The sequence below is a fragment of the Mauremys mutica genome, chromosome 5, assembly GCF_020497125.1.
Source record: "Mauremys mutica isolate MM-2020 ecotype Southern chromosome 5, ASM2049712v1, whole genome shotgun sequence".
Classification (NCBI taxonomy): Eukaryota; Metazoa; Chordata; order Testudines; family Geoemydidae; genus Mauremys; species Mauremys mutica.
The window spans coordinates 94,758,972-94,777,403 of record NC_059076.1 but is presented as its reverse complement, the minus strand read 5'-3'; the positions used below and the strand labels follow the sequence as shown (position 1 = coordinate 94,777,403).

Genomic DNA, 18,432 nt, shown 5'->3' with positions numbered 1-18,432 from the left:
CCCGCAAAGTTGAGCATTTGTAACTACAGCTGAATTAACTGGGAGATGATACTCAAGCCTCTGGCAGTAAGGCAGTGTAGTCTGGAGGAATGAGCACAGGATTGGGGTCAGGAGGTCTTGAATTTTAATATTTGCTCTGCCACTCACTCACTGTGTGGCCTTGATCAAGTCACTTTGTCTTTCTGTGTCAGTTTCACTCAGGTAATAGTACTTATCCACCTCCTCACAGGATATTGGGAGGATTAATTAATGACTGCCTAATCTGCAGTGCTTAGAACATATCAAGTGCTATAAAAATGCTAAGTACTCTGAAAAAAATCAGGCCCTAGCTGGGCTCCCAATCATTGGTGCAACCTAAATTAACAGAATTTTTTTAACTTAATCTCTAGTGTATCAATTCCCTTGCTGTGAAAAACCTCCTTACCTCATGGGGTTTTGTGAAGATAAACTCATTAATATTTGTTAGACTGGCATACTTTGGTGATGAGTGCTACAGAAAAGCTCATGAAGAAATCAATAACTCTGCAATCAGCAAAGGGTTTGGATGATGTTCAGTAAAAAAACAAAGTGTTTGAGGGGTGGGACACACAAATGATGAGGATAAAAAATAAATACTGAACAGATGCCTCATTTCCTGCACAGTATCGATCCTCTCAGGGGCGGCTCCAGGCCCCAGCACACCAAGCGCGTGCTTGGGGCGGCATGCCGCGGGGAGCGCTCTCCCAGTCGCCGGGAGGGCGGCAGGCAGGCAGCCTTCGGTGGCAGGCCTGCGGAGGGTCCGCTGGTCCCGTGGCTTCGGTGGAGCCGCTGGACCAGCGGACCCTCCGCAGGCACGCCTGCGGGAGGTCCACCGGAGCCACGGGACCGGCGACTGGCAGAGCACCCCCTGCGGCATGCCGCCATGCTTGGGGCAGCGAAATGGCTAGAGACGCCCCTGCATCCTCTTAACTGAATGAGGCAGGGTCCTGTGGAAAAAATATTTCATGATCATATAACAACATTATTTTAATATATCTGAATTATTTATGGTAGTTTCAGGCCTTGGAAAATTAATTAGAAAAATAAACTGTTTGGAAAAGGGTCAGAAACTAATTAGTAATGAGTCACTGACCTGAAATAACCTGGAGAACACATGAAAAGTATAGACTGCACAAGATCCATCAGTGTCTGACAGCATCTGATTGACGTGGCAGCGCCAGGCCTCCTCTTCATCATCATATGCCACTGGTTGAAAAGCTGCCAATATGGCAGAAAGAAATGGTGAAGGTGGTGGGGAAGTCTGTACGTCTGGAAAACCATCCTGTTCTTCCTCATCTTGGCTGTAAATAAAGTAAATGATGTAAACTTGTCAGTAAATACTATGAGGGGAAAAAAGAAACAGTTTTCACTAATCTAATTTATTTTGAAAATTTTAATTAGAACATGCAATACAACTGAGTCACTAAAATTAAAAATCTAGAGAAAATTCTATTTTGTTTTGAACAAAATGAAATCTGCAGTGAGACTATAGTAGACAACGAAGCAGGAGAAGATTAAAAGGCCTTTGTAAGAAAGGCGTTTGTTGCTATAATATAAACGTTGATACTTAACAGCCCCAAATATCCAATAAGTCTAACAAAGCAAGCAGAGTAAACATATCTTATGCTGTTTCTGTTTAACATTTTTATCTACAGAACATTTAAGAAATGGACATATTTTCTTGCCAAAAATAATTTAATGAATATTCCACTCCTTGGCTATCTGATCATCTGCAATGTAACAAAGCTCTAGCTTGTCTTGGGAGCAACCCAAAAGCTCTTGCTGCAGTATAACAATTTTGAAAATTATCTTAAGTAACATCCATATGTGGATGGAAATAGATTGGAACAGGTCCACATTTGTGGACAATTTAACAAGCTTTTGTGCAAAGAATGTTCTACAGATAGACTTTTCATCATGTATCAATGCTCTGATAATGCTGTTAATTATAAGACAGATTAATCAATGCTGATACTCAAAGTCACTAACAATTTTAAAAAACTTCTGTATTAGAATGAATTATATTTTTAAACAATTATTTTTCTTGATGTTTTATTACACAACAAGCTTATTATTTTATTTGCAATTAGAGATGTTTATAAAAAACTTTATAAAATTAACACGATTCCCCCTACCCCCACCAGTACCAGCCTCCCTTTCAGAGAGGCACTTAAAGCACATTTTAAATAAAACTTGTCCATTTAACACAAGAACATGCTCACAAATTTGCATTCTTCTTGATGCTAACAATTTTTGTAGTAGATTGTAGCAGCTAAACCAGGGGTCAGCAACCTTTCAGAAGTGGTGTGCCGAGTCTTCATTTATTCACTTTAATTTAAGGTTTCATGGGCCAGTAATACATTTTAACATTTTTAGAAGGCCTCTTTCTATATGTCTATAACATATAACTAAACTATTGTTGTATGTAAAGTAAATAAGGTTTTTAAAATGTTTAAGAAGCGTCATTTAAAATTAAATTAAAATGTAGAGCCCCCCTCCCCCGGGTTGGTGGCCAGGACCCAGGCAGTGTGAGTTCCACTGAAAATCAGCTTGCGTGCCGCCTTTGGCATGCATGCCATAGGTTGCCTATCCCTGAGCTAAGCCATGCTTGGTAGACCAAATTCCTCCTCCTTATTTTCTCAGTCCTTGACCAGAGAAAATCTTTTGAAAAACAATATTGTTTAGACTACGCATCACAGCAATCATTTACAACATGACACTGGGAAATAAGTTGATTTTGTAATATTTGCATGTGTTCAGTAGTGCAATACCCATAAAAGCTATGAGTAAAGCAAGCCTTTGTGAGCAGGCTAGAGGCAGGCAGTTTCTCCCATAATCTACAAGCAAAACTTGCAACATGTACCAGACACCTATTAGTCAGAGGACTAACCCTAAACAGTTATCTTCATCACCCTTAGGATTAGAACTAATTTTTTTTTAATGTGAACACATTGCAAGAACTGGTGAATTCTAATTAGTACATGGCAAATCAAATTGGTGCCGATTGGTATCAGCCTTTAATTTTTCCAAGGCATATTACAGTGAGCCAATATAAAAACCTACAATGCTCAGCTGCTCCTCTTTCATTGTGATTTATTCATCTTCAAACTCTCAGTCTGTGCTTTCTCGCTCTCCCTGAACTTCTAAAGCTTACCTTCTGTGGTCCCCAAACTTTCCCCCTACCCCCATGCTGATGGTTTTGAGCCAATTGTGGATTCTTGTGTGACGCTGCTCCTCTAAGGGCAGCTTTTTGTGTGCTATACATTGGTTCGGAAGTGCAAAGCAGACAAAGCTGGGCCCAGGACTGACCCAACAGTTCCATTTCCTGAACTGAGAAAAACAACAGTTACTTACCTCACAGTAAGAGTGGTTATTCAAGATGTATTGCACTTACAGGTGTCTATGTACCCCAGCACAGAAGGTTTGGAACATTTTCACTAGTGGTGTCCAGCAGGGGTCTCACATGTGGCCTATATGCCCACATACCCCCTGTTCCCAAGGGCTTAAGGGCATAGCGACCACACTGCAACTTTGTTGCTCAGGATCCACACTCCAAGTTGCAGGGACAGAAGGTGGTTGTGGGATCCACATGTGCAGAACATCTCAAAGGACCACAGTTACTGTAAATTAAGTAACTGTTCTTTCTTCTCTGAGTTAGTGCACTTGTGGAGCCCACTTATGGTAATTAGCCAGAAGTCATAATTAAAGGAGGTGAAGGGTATGAGTTACTTGAAAAGAAATTGCAAAACTGTCCTTCAAAAATGGACATCGGATCTTAAAGCAACCACTAATGAATAATGTTTCATAAACATATGCACTAAAGGCCAGGTAGCTGCTCTGCAGATTTTGGACACTGGTATTTGACTTAGGCATGCTGCCCACATGGCTTGTGCTCTGGTAGAGTGAGTCCAAATGTTTGACTCACTCTTTTTTATTAATGCTGTAAGGAGTCATAATACCATCCAATACTCATTTTGAGAGTCTTTGTGACAAAATAACCATCCCTTTAGATTTATTACTATAAGCAATGAAAAGTCTTGGAGTGCTACACACAGATTTTAGTTCTCTCTAGGTAATATAATAACAATCTTCTGAAATCTACAGTATGTAATTTAGGTTTAGCCAATGTGAATGAGGTTTCAGAAAAGACTGGTAAGTGAATAAACTAATTGACATGAAAGTCTGACCATACTTTTGGATGTGGTCTCATAGTTACCCTCTCCATATGAAAAACTGTGTAGGGAGAATTTATCATTAAAGCTTGCAATTCATTTATTTTACAAGTTAATATAAATGCCAACAAAACTGACAATACATGAATTGGACAATTGGTTCAAAAGGAGGGTCCATAAGTGAAGAAAGCCCTAGATTTAAATCTCATGTTGGAATGATCTCTCTCACAAGAGGAAAATACTAACACCTCTCATAAATCTATTCACTGATCGATGAGAGAAAACTGAACCTCCTTCTACTGGAGGATGGAATGTGGAAATAACGGCTAATGCACTGCAATTGAAACAGTAAACACTTCTGGGTGCTTTAAAAACAAGTAATCTAAAACAATTGGAATAGAACACTGACATGGAACATAACCCTTAGGTATTGCCAATAATGAAAATCATTTCCATTTTGCAGTATTCGTAATCTTAGTAGATAATTTCCTGCCCTGAAGAACATTTTATACCTCCAAAGAACACTGTCTATTGAGGACATCCTGATATCATCCAAACTGTGAGACATAATGAGGCTGGGTTTGGGTGAAGGACTAGACTGTGATTCTGTAATACTATGTCCTTCTGAATTGGGAGTGTGATAAATTAGTGATTTGACAATAGCAGTATGTCCAAGAATCAAGACTGATGAGGCCAAGCAAGAGCCACCAATATAATCTGAGTTTTTTCTCACCTTACATTCTGTAACACCCTTGGAATTAGCAGAAATGGAGGAAAAGCATACATTGAGAACTGTGTGACCAACAAATCAAGAAGGTGTCTGCCAGAAACCCGGGATACTGTCCTACTTGAGAACAAAATATTGGACATTTACTCTTTTGATCTGAAGTGAATAAACCTATTTGGGGAACCCTCCCCTTGGAAAAGTCAGTCTAGTAAATCGTTTTTTAATTCCCATTCATGGGATGAGGTCGCTTTCCTGCTTAGTGAGTCTGTCAGCCCATTACTCTCTCCCAGGAGATGAAGAGCAGTCAGACTGATACAATTCTGAATACACCATTCCCAAAGTCTTATGGCTTCTTGAGAACAAAGAAGGTCTGACCTTGCACCTCCATGCTGTTTACGTAATAGGCTGCTGTGAAATTGTCCATGAGAACTTGGATTAAAGAGTTCTCCATCATAGGTAGAAACATTTTGCAAGTTAGTCCCACTCCGCTGAATTCTAGGATGTTTACATGCATCGTGGATTGTAAATGAGACCAAAAGCCAAGAGTCAAATGTGATCTATATCCCCAACCCATCTGGGATACGTCTGTTAGAGCTCTGGATGCTTTGGGAGAAACAAACTGAACTTCCATATATACTTTTCTTTTATCCTCCATCAGTCCACAGAAACTAGAATCTGGTCCAGAATTACCACCTTAAATGATATGTCAGGAAGCTTTGGGTTGTAAACTGACTTGGATCCAGGTCTGAAATAGTCTCAGACATAATCTGGCAAATAGAGTTACAAATGTAAAAGAAGACCTATGGCCTAGAAAATTCAGACACATCCTGACTGTTTGTGTAAACACAAAATTGGAGGATCAGATTCTTTATGATCTGAAATTTGTCTGGTTGGAAGAATGCTCTTGCTACCACCAAATCTAGGACAGCTCCAACAAACTCTATAGATTGAGATGGACTCAGACTCAACTTTTTAAAGTTAATCCTCAAGCCCAGTGATGAAAACAAATGAATCACTCTTCTTGCTGCTGCTGTCACCTGCACTTGTGATTTCCACAAAACAAGCCAATTGTCTAGATAGGGACAAACAGGCAACCTTTATCTGCATGGATGAGCTTCTACTACTGATAGAACTACGTGAACACTCTTGTGGCTAATGAAATTCCAAAAGGATGTACTTTGAATTGGTAATGTTGCTACAAAGCATAGGTACACTGTGTGGGAAGTGCATTGATACATGAAAATAAGCATCCTTCAAATCAAGAATAACGAACCAATCCATGGGATCTAGAATAGGAATAATTGAAGTGAAAACTACCATATGAAATTTGGTCCACCAAATGCATTTGCTAAGATTACTGAGATGCAGAATTGGACACAAACCTCCTTTCTTTTTTGGTATGAAGAAACAAAGAGAATTGAAACCCTTTCCAACATACTTTTGAGGCACCAGTTCTAATGTTCCTAGATAGATGATCTAATCTACCTCGTGATGCATGATCTACCTCATGATGCATGGCACTCTTATGAGAATGGTCCCTGAAAGGGGTATGCGTGGGAGGCAGAGATTGAAACTGAATGGCATAACTGTCCTTGATGACTTGAAGGACCCATCGATCTGGAGTGATGGTCATCCAAGACTCCTGAAAATAAGATAGGCAGGAACCTAGAGGTGGGCAAAAGGGTATATAGATCCTTGTAGATTAGTCTAAGAGCCTCAGCTGTCACATCAAATCTGATGGTTCTTTGTTAACCCAACTGTGCAAGATATAGACGAGGATAGTGGAACTGACTTCCGATATCTAGATCTCTTTCTGGATTGCTCAGAAGATCTCTGGTGGTAAGACTATAAATAATAAATAATAAGATTAAGTGTTCCTATATCTAGAGTATGAAGGTACAGGTTTCTTCCTAAACATAGGAGTATATATGACCAGTGATCTGAGAGTGGATCTTGAATCAGTGGAGAGACTCATCAGTCTTAATACAAAATAGATTCTGACCATCAAGTGATAAATCTTCAATGATTGTGTGCACTTCTCTCAATAACCTGATACAGATTACCATGATGAGAATCTCATCACAGTATCTATAGCTACTGAATGAACACCAGCATCATCAGCATCTAATATAGTCTGAAGTGATGAGTTAGCAATCAGTTGGTCTTCTTCAGAGATTGATTTAAACTTGTCTCTAAATTCTGAAGGTAACGTTCTTAAAAACTGTCAGTCTATTGGATTGGCAATAACAATATTTAGATAGCATAGCCTGTTAATTTGCTATCTTGATCTGTAAACAGGATCAAGTATCTTGGGTTCTTTCTCCTTGGGAGTGGATTTCCCGGACTGTTCTGATTTCTCCTTGGCAGTAGCAACAACCTGTGAAGATGGAGCCAGATGAGTATAAAAATACTCAAAATCTTTGGACAGTACTTGATATTTACAATCAGTATACTTCGATCTAGCTGCAATCAAAGTGGGTAGTCCAAAGATCCTTTGCTGGATTTAAAATCCCTTCATTAATAGGTAGTGTCACTCTGCTTTGGGATGTTAGTTGTAAACAGGGGGGGCTCCAGGACCCAGAACGCCAAGCGCATGCTTGGGGTGGCAAGCCGCGGGGGGTGCTCTGCCGGTTTACGAGGGCGGCAGGCAGGCTGCCCTTGGCAGCTTGCCTGCGGAGGGTCCGCTGGTCCCGCGGCTTTGGAGGACCTCCCGCAGGTAAGCCGCCGAGGGCAGCCTACCTGCCATGCTTGGTGCGGCAAAATGCCTAGAGCCGCCCCTGGTTGTAAAATATCAAACTGCTTATATGCTTTTTCCAGAACTGTCTCCAATGGAAGACAGTGTTTTTCCCCATACATTCTAATATTTCTTGAAAGGTTTAAAATCATCAATGGGTACAACATGTGAAATGCCTTCATCAAGCAAGGAAGAACAATGTAGATGATCAGAAGGATCTTCTTGATGAACAGGTATTTCTTCATCATTCGTATCTTGTTATTCCTCTGTCTCTTGAACTTAATGAGCAAAGCGATAAGATTTACAAAAATTTGCAACTGGCGACTTACATGTAGACCACATGTATTGTGGGGAAACTTGTCCTTGAAAAATGTGGATATTATGGCCTAGGATGGCTGATATGACCATAGTTGCTGATCAGATGGGAAAGAAACATCTGACCAATTTTGGGGAAGCCAAGGAGTACACTGAGGATTTAAATCCTTAGGTTAGCAGGAGGTTTTTTCCTATATCCCTCCCTGATGTTATTTTCCTTTTGTTGATATACTTTCCTCTTCGGAAGGGCTCTCTTGTCAGAGTCTGAGGAGGAATTAGAGACTTTGGATGCAGAAACCTCTAATATTGGAGTCATATAATAGGTGACTGCAGGATCTGAATGGATTTCACATCCTTAATCATACTGTCATGTTTTCTCAGATAAATTTTCATCACAGGAACCCTTGTTTCTTTCTAGGAAGGGGATCTGGCTAGTACCGAAAATGGGGAAAACTCCCAGGATTGGTGAGTCAGGTGTTAGAGTTACCCTGAGATTTGGTGAGGAAACAAAAGAACCTCTCAGAGATGAGAAATTGTTTGGAAGAGAAACTTGTGCTGAGGTTGCTGTTGCTGTCTCTCTCTGCATTGAAGAATCTTCAGAGGCTTGGACCAGTGCCAGTAGCAAGCAGCATTTAATTAATAATGATGGTTGTGACGGTGTGTACCTATCGCGCCCTGGTTCAACAGGGGTTAACCACACTCTGTAGGCCAAGGAAGCCACGCCCCTTCACCCCTGCTGGGTATGCACCAGCTGAAACCAGAGTATAAAAAGGAGTAGCTAAGTTCAGCCTGGGCTGGCCACAGACAAGAGAAGATGTGTTACAGGCTCCTGCAGGGAGACTGCCAGAGCTCCAGGACCCAGAAGCCAGCTGGGCTGAGGCTCCAATCGACCCACAGCCAACCGCCGTCAATGGAGGAGAGACAGCAGAGGTCATAAGATTACCAGTCTTGAATGGAAGGGTAGGAAGTGGCACAGGGATATGGACTGAGCTACCGGGTGAGCTAGACTGATTGTGTGGAAACACCGGTTCCCTAGGGCCATACAACAGGACTGCCCCATTGACCTTAGCCATTGGACCAGGCTACCATGTACTGAAGGGTGACTGCATTGACCCTGGGGGCCAAGGCAGCTGTGGTGACACAGGAGGCTAGGCTACTTGGACTACTACATTTTACTCTGATTCCCCCAAGACCTGATGCCCCACATTGGGGTACACTTGTGACCATGGTAACAACAAAGGTGGTGCACAGTAGACAATGCTGAGTGTTGCAGTGCTGTGACGGGCAGTGTTGGTAAATCTGGTGCCTTGGTGGGCTGTAATAAACACCTTTGCATTCCTGTGCCCTTGAGCCCTTGTTATCAAAGAAGATCTCTGTGCTGGCTCTTTATTATGGTGCAGAACTGAGGGTTCTGGTTCCACTTTTTCCCCATCCCAGCAGCAAATTACTCTGTTGAGGAGCCAATCCTCTTACTTCATTGACTTGGCATTTAAGATGCCAGTCCTTGGACAACAGGGATTCCTGACTAAGCTGATGGATTTTTTTTTTTTTAGTCTTTTTCAGTTTCTTTACTGCTCCTGAGCTCAATGTCACATCTCTAGTGAAAGGCGCAGTGGAAGGATGAGTTAGGAACAAGAAGTCTCTGTGCTCAGTCTCTACTCTGAGGCTGATATAATGCTCTTGGATTTTTCCATAAGAAAAAAATAAAGAAAAGAGAAGCCTTTCCCCCAACAGATCTAGGCTCTGACATAACTAAACCTGCCCCAATTTGCTCTCTCTCTCTCTTCTGCCAATGGCTAAATGAAACAGTAACAACTACAACTAACTAAAAACAAATTAATTATAAACTTCTACTCTACTAAGTAACAAAAACTACAAAAAGGACACAATTTTGTTCTGACTCACTGTCTAAAGTGGTTAGAAAGAACGGAATGGAATTTGGGCATACAGGAGGCATGCACCACCCTTGACAGATACTACTAGTGAAAATGCTCCTAACTCTTATTCTGGGGTCCACAGACACCCATAAGTGGGATCTACATTGGGAGTAACTCGAAGAATGAATCAGACATTTATTTGATGTTCTTATTTTAAAAATTTGTACTGTTAGAAGATTTCTGATCATAAGTATGAGATATTCAACCAGAAAAAGGATTGCTTTACTTGACTAATGCGGAAGCCAGAATATACAAGTGGTACATTATTTCTGCAGTTAAATTAAAGTGTACTCTTACCTAGATAATCCAGAGAAGTCAGCTTCTTCTTCTTCACATCTCTCATCTAGCTCTTTCAAAGCAAGAGTGACATCTTCTTCACATACAGATTCAGAATAGCTCTCAGGAGCTGGCAGTTTTGGCATTTCAGGAATTTCCAACTCTAGAGGTTCCTGACAGATCAGAGATTCTTGTTCTTGTAATACACATGATCCAGTGTCTTCACTGGCAATGCTAACCTGTTCATCCTTGACAGTTGAACTGCCATCCTGCAAAGCAAGTATATTTTTCATTGCTCTTACAGAAGGGACAGATGTATATCAACTTCTCTTAAGCTACAGGAGTCAGTACTTAAAAACAAAAGTATGTTTACATCACCCAGTTTTATTTTAAGTATTCAGATATGTGGATTCTTCATATACTGAATTATACACCTTTAGTTATGCTTCAGTCATAAAGAATCTTCCTTTTTAATGTTTTCCAACTTCTGGTTAGAATACTCCTCAATTTTTCTTTCTAAAATGCCATTTGTCGTGTATAGCAAATGTAATTTTTCCACTAATGTCAAGTAATGATGTTACAAGAAAGCCCTCTCATGAAAATGTGTGCAAATACTTTAAATATTTTTTCTAGAGAAAACTAATATGATCAAAACCTTCAAAGCTTAACTTTTGAGTGAACAGATCAAAAATCATTGGCTCATGATTGCCTATAGCATCAAACTCCTACTTCCAGAACCACTATGAAAAAACTCTTCCCTTTCCATTCTCCCTCCTCAAACAGTTCCCCATCATAAATAACTGGCAGAATGGAAGAAACCACCCTGGGAAACAGATTTTGCATAATTTGTCTTATAAACTGGAGTTATTGCTAGAACTCTCATTTTTAACCCTGACCAATTAAAGCTATATACTACATCACTGACTATCATGAGTAAATCATTCTGATATACATTAGAATGTCCTGTACTTTTTTCCATTGTAAAACACTACAACATTAACTTCACTATATTAAACAGATGATGGGTTTTGGACTTAGCTAATTTATGAATGAGCCCAAACACCTGAAATATTCATTAGATTTTATTTCCACAATAAAAATCAACTTCTTTATAATTGTTGTTCTCAGGAGGCAATTTCCTATGTAGATTAGCACTCTCATGGTGATGCTATGTCTCCTACACTGGGACACACAGGATTGCTCTCAAGCTATTTCAGAGAATTTCTACGGTGTACACACACACACTCTCTCTCTCTCTCTTTATGTTATGGCTTCCATCAATCCCAAATTTCCTTTCACTATAAACTAACTGAACACATATTAAAGACTGGACACTCCATCCCTGAATAGCCGTACATCATCATTTACTCTCACATTTGTCCTGAAGCTATTAGACCTTGACAGTGATACGCTAGGCTGTGATAGGATTCTGTTCCTTATGACAATTGGCTAATGACATCACCCCTGAAATACCTCTTTTAGACATTAAATCTGGGGTTCTGTCACATAAAATAGCTATTTTGTCCAACCAAATAGCTAATGTCCATGGGCATGCCAGACATTTTAAAGAAAAAACAATGTAGTTCTAAACAGTGGCCCATTTCTAGTACAGATTTTTTCAAATCAAGGTCAAAGAGTGAGTCCAGATCTACAAAGAACATAATAGAGAGAGATCATTGATAAGGTAAGTATTCTCTAGATATTCTTCCAGATAAAAAAAGGAACAGTCAAATGTGTGCTATTGTTCTTCTGAATATTGCTGTCTGTGTTAATATGTGCTAAATGTGTCTTCTCCACATGGTCAAGGCTGAAATTTTCTAGACTCCTTAATAGAGAAATGCTTTCAGTTAAGCTGTATATAGTAGAAGGGCATATGGAACACCTGCGAAATGGCGTAATTCATCAGAAATCTTAATGAATCTGCAATGCCAGTGGTGATGCAGACTGATGTTGTATCCTTCCCTAAGAACTTGCTTGATCGTTAGGTATTTGTTTTTGTAAGGAAGATACCATTAGGAATGGAAATTCCCTGTTCTCACTACAAGACTGACATACTGTTATTGGGAAATAACCTAATGTGCATGAATGAAACAATAAGGTTCTGAACACACAGCTATTCTCTCTGATCTAGAAAGAGAAAGAAAAACTGAATGCCATGAAATCTTGCAATTTTTATTTTATTGTATTTAACATTAACTTTTTTTCAATTGTTTTAGTTTTAAATCTGTGCTAGAGTCTTCAGAGAATTCAGTTGTTTCTGAATTTTCCATTATTAAAAATATTCATAATTTGCCTGGAAACTTTGTTAGAAATCTTTTTCTCTGCTAATTTTAACCTGTGTATATTCATTACGTCTCAAAAAGAGAAAAAAATCCTAGCGAGAGGCTCCCCTTAGTCTAATGATGATCAAAGGGATGGAATTCAAGTCATATAAGCAAGGGTAAAAGGAACTGGGTATGTTTAGTTTGGAAAAGAGGAGATTAAGGGGGGGTGGGGAGATACAAGGAAAACTACCTCTTTGAGGTAAAAAAATGTAGAGAAAAAGCAAGAACTGCCAAAAGCCAGGCAGAGTTGGACCTTCCAAAGGAAAGTAAAACCTATTCTAAAAGATTCTTTAGCCATATAAATAAAAATAAAACCAGGAAAGAAGAAGAGGGACCGCTAAACACTGAGGAGGAGTGGAGCTTAAAGACAGTCTAGATATGGCCCAACACCTAAATGTATACATTGCCATAAATGAATACAGACCTATTAGTTTGACCTCAATTATATGCAAGGTTTTAGAACAAATTTTGAAAGACAGTAGTTAAGGACATAGAGGTAAATGGTAATTGGGATAAAATATAACATTGTTTTATAAAAAGTAGATCAGACCAACTTGATGTTTTTGAGAAGATAACCGATTTTCTAGACAAAGGAAATGTAGGTCTAATCTACCTGGATTTCAGTGCAGATCCACATGGGAAATTATTAAATTGGTGAAGATGGATAACAAACTCATTAAAGGGGAGACTGCAACAGGTTATGCCAAAAGGTGAACTGTCAGGTAGAGGGAGGTTACTAGTGGAGTTTCTCAAGAATTGGTGTTGGGCCCAATTTTATTTAACATTTTCATTAGTGCTCTGGGCATGAAAAATGGGAGTGTGCTAACAAAATTTGCAGATGACACACAGCTGGGAGGCATTGCCAATATGTAGGAGGACTGAAATGTTATACAAGGATTTGGATGACCTTGAAAGCCAGTATAACAGAAATAGAATGAAATTTAATAGTGCAAAGTGCAAAGTCATGCACTTAGGGACTTACAACAAGAATTTTTGCTATAAGCTGGGGACGTATCAGTTGGAAGTGAAAGAGGAGGAGAAAGACCTGGGTATACTGGTAGATCACAGGATGACTATGAAATGCTAATATCATGCAGCCATAAAAAAGACTAATGCAATCCTAGGATGCATATCAGGCGAGGTATTGCCAATAGAGATAGGTAAGTGTCATCATCATTATACAATGATTTCATTTGGAATACTGTGTGCAATTCTGGTTTCCCATGTTTAAGAAAGATTAATTCAAACTGGAACAGGTGCAGAGAAGGGCTACTAGGATGATCAGAGGAATGGAGAACCTAAATTAGAAGAGGAGATTTAAGGATCTTATCATGCTTAGCCTAACAAAATGAATGCTCAGGGGAGCGATGATTACTCTCTATAAATACATCAGCGGGATGAACACTAGGGAGGTAGAAGAGTTATCTAGTTTAAGGGCCAATCCTGGCTCAAGAACAAATGGATATAAACTGGCCATCAATAAATTTAGGCATTAAATTAAATGAAGGTTTCTAACCGTCAGAGGAGTGAAGTTCTGGAACAGCTTTCCATGGGGGTAGTGGGGCAAAAAACCCTAATTTGTTTCAAGAATGAGTTTGATAAGTTTATGGAGGGGATGGTATGTTGAGATTGTCACAATGGCACATGGTCCATCCACGTCTAGAAACAAATATTTCTAACAGCTAGCGATGGGACACTAGATGGAGACGGCTCGAAGTTATTACCAAAAATTATTTCCCAGGTGTCTAAAATGATGGATTGAGCCTACATGCTCAGGGTTTAAGGACTGCCATATTTGGGGTTGGGACGGAATTGTCCTGTTGTTCTGTTTTTTTTTTTGCCTTCTCCTGCACCACAGGGCACAGGTCACTCGCTGATTTGAACTGGAGTAAATGTTGGATTTTCTGTAATTTGAAGTCTTTAAATCAAGATTTGAGGCAGAGGTTATGGGCCTATTACAGGAGTGGATGGGTAACATTCTGTGGCCTGCAATGTGCAGGAGGTCAGATTAAATGATCATAATGAAAACAATGGAGCAGCTGACAGGTTTCCTTTAGATGAATTTATATGACTTTGAAACACAAATGTGGCATTTTAAATTATGTCTTACTGGTACCAAATCACTGGCTGCTGAGAGGGGCTCTTACGTATGAATTCCAATATTTCCATTTTATTTTCTATCAGGACTGGCAGAAATGATATAAATTAAACAAGCTGTGATAAAGTTTTAGGCTCCAGACCTACAACTGGCTCATCATGGGTGGACCTTTGTACTCCCAAGGAGCCCCACTGGCCTCAATGGGGCGCATGTGTGTGAGCATCTACCTGCATGGATCCACTTGAAAAACAGGGGCATTAATATGCTGGACTGGGAATTAGTCATGAACCTTCATCTATAAGAGCAATACAAGCTGTTCACCTAACTGATCTCTCCACCAATGAAGGGAAAGCTCATCCACCAAGCAGCTGTGATGTCCTGCTTTTCACTGGGCAGTGCAAGATTGCTGAAGTTATCTTACAACTCAGTTTACACTCCGTGTGTCCGTTCAGGGTTTTTATAAGAAATAGTTTTAGACTTGAATAAAAGGATATTTCTTTTGGTAGGGGTTTTCAAGTGGTTACAGTATATGTCTTTTAACCAAGTGTTGTGGGTGGTGAGAAGAACACAGTAAACAAAATTAAGGGGATAGGAAGGGCTAAAGAAAAAAGTAAGAAAAAGAAATATAAGCTGCGGTTGAGACTGGACCAGAAATGGAGAGCAAGGAAGCAGAGGTCCCTGCTCTGGTGAACCTTGTTCCAGGAAGAGGCAGATCCACTGAGCCAGGATTTACTTTCCTTCACTATGGTGCCCCACTGTCCCACATCTAGCATGGTACGGTGGAGAGGTTAGTACTTCTCCAAGAATGTATAGCCCCCACACTCCCATTTAACCAAATACTGTATTAGGAGAGTTTAGTGTTCCATAAGAGCTGACAGAATTTGGTTTTGTGTTTTAAACAAGCAATGAATAATTCAGTGCTTTTCTAAACATAATGGAATTGAAAATTAACCCGGTAATCTTTACTAGACCTAGAAATTACAAAAGGCAACCTAAAACAAGTCAAGTTCACTTTCCAGTCAAAACCACCATATACGAAGTTTTAATCTAAAAATATTAGGTATTGTAGAAACAGTAGCAACTGAACTAGTTTTGTTTTAAAATTAATTTTGTTATTTTAATACTATTTAAATGATTTTTTAAAACATCTTAAATCAACCAGGGAACTAAAATACTCACAGATTTCTGGGAGGCTATTAGCTGGAATCTGGCTTACTCCACACAGGCCTTTCCAAAAAAAATACCACTAGAATTCTGAGAACCTTTTTAAAGGCTTATTTGATTGAACCAACTACTAACACAGCTGGCCTGAGGTTTTAATCCCAACCCATAGCACCAAATCACATAAACCCAAGGAAAGCAAAAAAGCAAAAGGTTTTTAATAGAAAACAGTGCTACAGAAAGATTTTCACCATACCCAGGAAAAGCGTCTTTCACACAAGCCTATTGTTATTCTTCACCACAAAATGCTCATTAATAGCACTTCAAGAATATTTTTAACCTGTGGTAAATTTCCTGAGTCCATTATAAGAGATTTTCATTCCCAGGAGACATTTTATATTCAATAAGAAAGCCCAACAGGTTAAAAATATTGAAGATAAATCAAATAATCAGTTTAACAGATGAAAATTCTGTTGAAAAGAAAGCAAAAGCTGCTATGTAGTGCTAGAAAGAGCCCAAATCAGTCATGCACCAGCCCACATTTCTCCCCACCTCAGGCAGCTGGTTGCTAGAATTATCTAGAGGTGAAGCCTCCAAACTTGGGGTCTCAGCTCTGATTTGAAGCACCTCTTCTGTTCCCATACTGCTAGTGGAGTCTTGAGACTGCAATAATGAACTTGCACGATCTGATATTGTTTCATCTATGGCAGAATCACTGTTTAACTAAGAGAGAAAAAAAAACATATGTGAAATATTTCAGTGATTGACTGGAACCATATAAGCTAAAGACAACAAGAAATTAACTGAAGTTTGTTTGAACATAGTTTGCTTCAACCAAGTAAATATTAATGTATATCTGCACATCACAAAAAGAAATCATATACACCTCTACTCCAATATAATGTGACCCGATATAACACGAATTTGGATATAACGCGGTAAAGCAGTGCTCCAGGGGGTCAGGGCTGCACACTCTGGCGGATCACAGCAAGTTCGATATAATGCGGTTTCACCTATAACGTGGTAAGATTTTTTGGCTCCCGAGGACAGCGTTATATCTGGGTAGAGGTGTATTAATAAAGTACTCTACATCACTATTCAAACCATTATGTGCATGTCTGCAACATTTAACTTTCCTTCAAAGGGAGTTTAAAGTAATTTTTGGTACACGGAAAACGTTCTCTATTTTGTTAATAAAGACTTTTTTGTGCTTCTGAAAGATGCTAGATTGAAATTCTTTGGCATGGGCAGTGATAGTGCAAGCTTTTGCATAAACGTGCCTCACCTATGACTACCTCCAAGGATTTGTTTCTTTTTTGAGTCTATAATTTCTAATTTCCATTTTTGTACAGTAACAAGGTATCTGTTTCCTCTTTTTGAATAGTCTTCTAAAAGGAGGATAATAATTAAGGACGACGATAGTACAGAAGATTTTTTCAAGTCAATGTCACTGTAACACCCAAGTGATGTAAGGAGTAGGTTCTCTCTCTCTTCCCAACCCCCAGTATTGCTTTTGAGGCAGTCCAACTAGCTAGACACAGACTACTAATAAAATTCTAATAGTTACACTAAGAGCAATTTTTGCAGCAATCCAAATAATCTAAATTTTATTAATATAAAGTTGGATTTGGTTTAATTGGTGGTGATAATATAAGGGCATCACATATTCCAGAATCTTTATTAAAGGGTCGAGTTATTTGATATTTCTTGGCCAAATTTGTTCCCCACTATACGGTCTAAATATATTTCATACCTCTTATATATCCTTCAGCTATATCACTTCATCTATGTCAAATAGAAAGGTCACAGGCACTCTGCCAATACCATAGGACCTAGAATATATTATGCATACCATGGGTACGCCTACACTGCAATTAAACACCCGTGGCTGGACTGTGTCACCTGACTTGGGTTGTGCGGCTCAGGTTTTGAGGCTGTAAAATTGTGGTGTAGACATTTGGACCCAGGCTGGCGCCAAGAATCTGGGACCCCAAGTCCCGCTCAGGTCCCAGATGTCAGGCTCCAGCCCACGCCTGAATGTCTACACCACAATTTTATAGCCCTGCAGCCTGAACCAGCTGATACGAGCCAGCTGCAGGTGTTTAAGTGCAGTGTAGACATATTCTATATGAAGAATATAGGGTAATATGCTGTCTTAAATTTAAATTTTTCCTGGTATCTGCAGAACTAACCCAAGATCATATTAGAAAAATATTGACATTATCTCCGGAATTCTTTTCATTATCTAAGCCACTTGCCAAAGGTTGCCGATCCCTGATCTAAGCTTTTGTGTTGTTTCTGGTGAAATAGAAATTTTCTGAAGATTAAAAAAAAAACCAAAAACTTTTCTTTCACCTCAGCTACAGTGAGTCTTCCTATTGACATAATGAGGCCAAAAAAAGCTAATTTAAATGAGGTGCTAATCAGGATAATTTAGATAATTCTTTGCTACCTATGAATAGCATTGTTTGTTTTCTGGCTCTTTTTGCAGGTTTTTTTTTTTAAACATACCTGATGGTAAAGTGATGATTTCTGTGCTATCACTTTATGTATACCAGGGGTCGGCAACCTTTCAGAAGTGGTGTGCCAAGTCTTCATTTATTCACTTTAATTTAAGGTTTCGCATGCCAGTAATACATTTTAACGTTTTTAGAAGGCCTCTTTCTATAA

General features: G+C 39.3%; 1 protein-coding gene across 1 annotated transcript in view; it reads right to left on the bottom strand.

Annotated features, from left to right (window-relative positions):
- The window catches only part of FRYL (FRY like transcription coactivator), a 351,277-nt gene that overhangs the window by 31,978 nt on the left and 300,867 nt on the right, over positions 1–18,432 (bottom strand). Inside the window, exons 58-60 of the mRNA XM_045018794.1 lie at positions 16,315–16,485; positions 10,201–10,448; positions 1,112–1,319 (exon numbers count right to left, since the gene is read on the bottom strand). Coding sequence (XP_044874729.1) covers positions 1,112–1,319; positions 10,201–10,448; positions 16,315–16,485 — 627 coding nt within the window. The remainder of the gene's footprint in view (positions 1–1,111; positions 1,320–10,200; positions 10,449–16,314; positions 16,486–18,432) is intronic.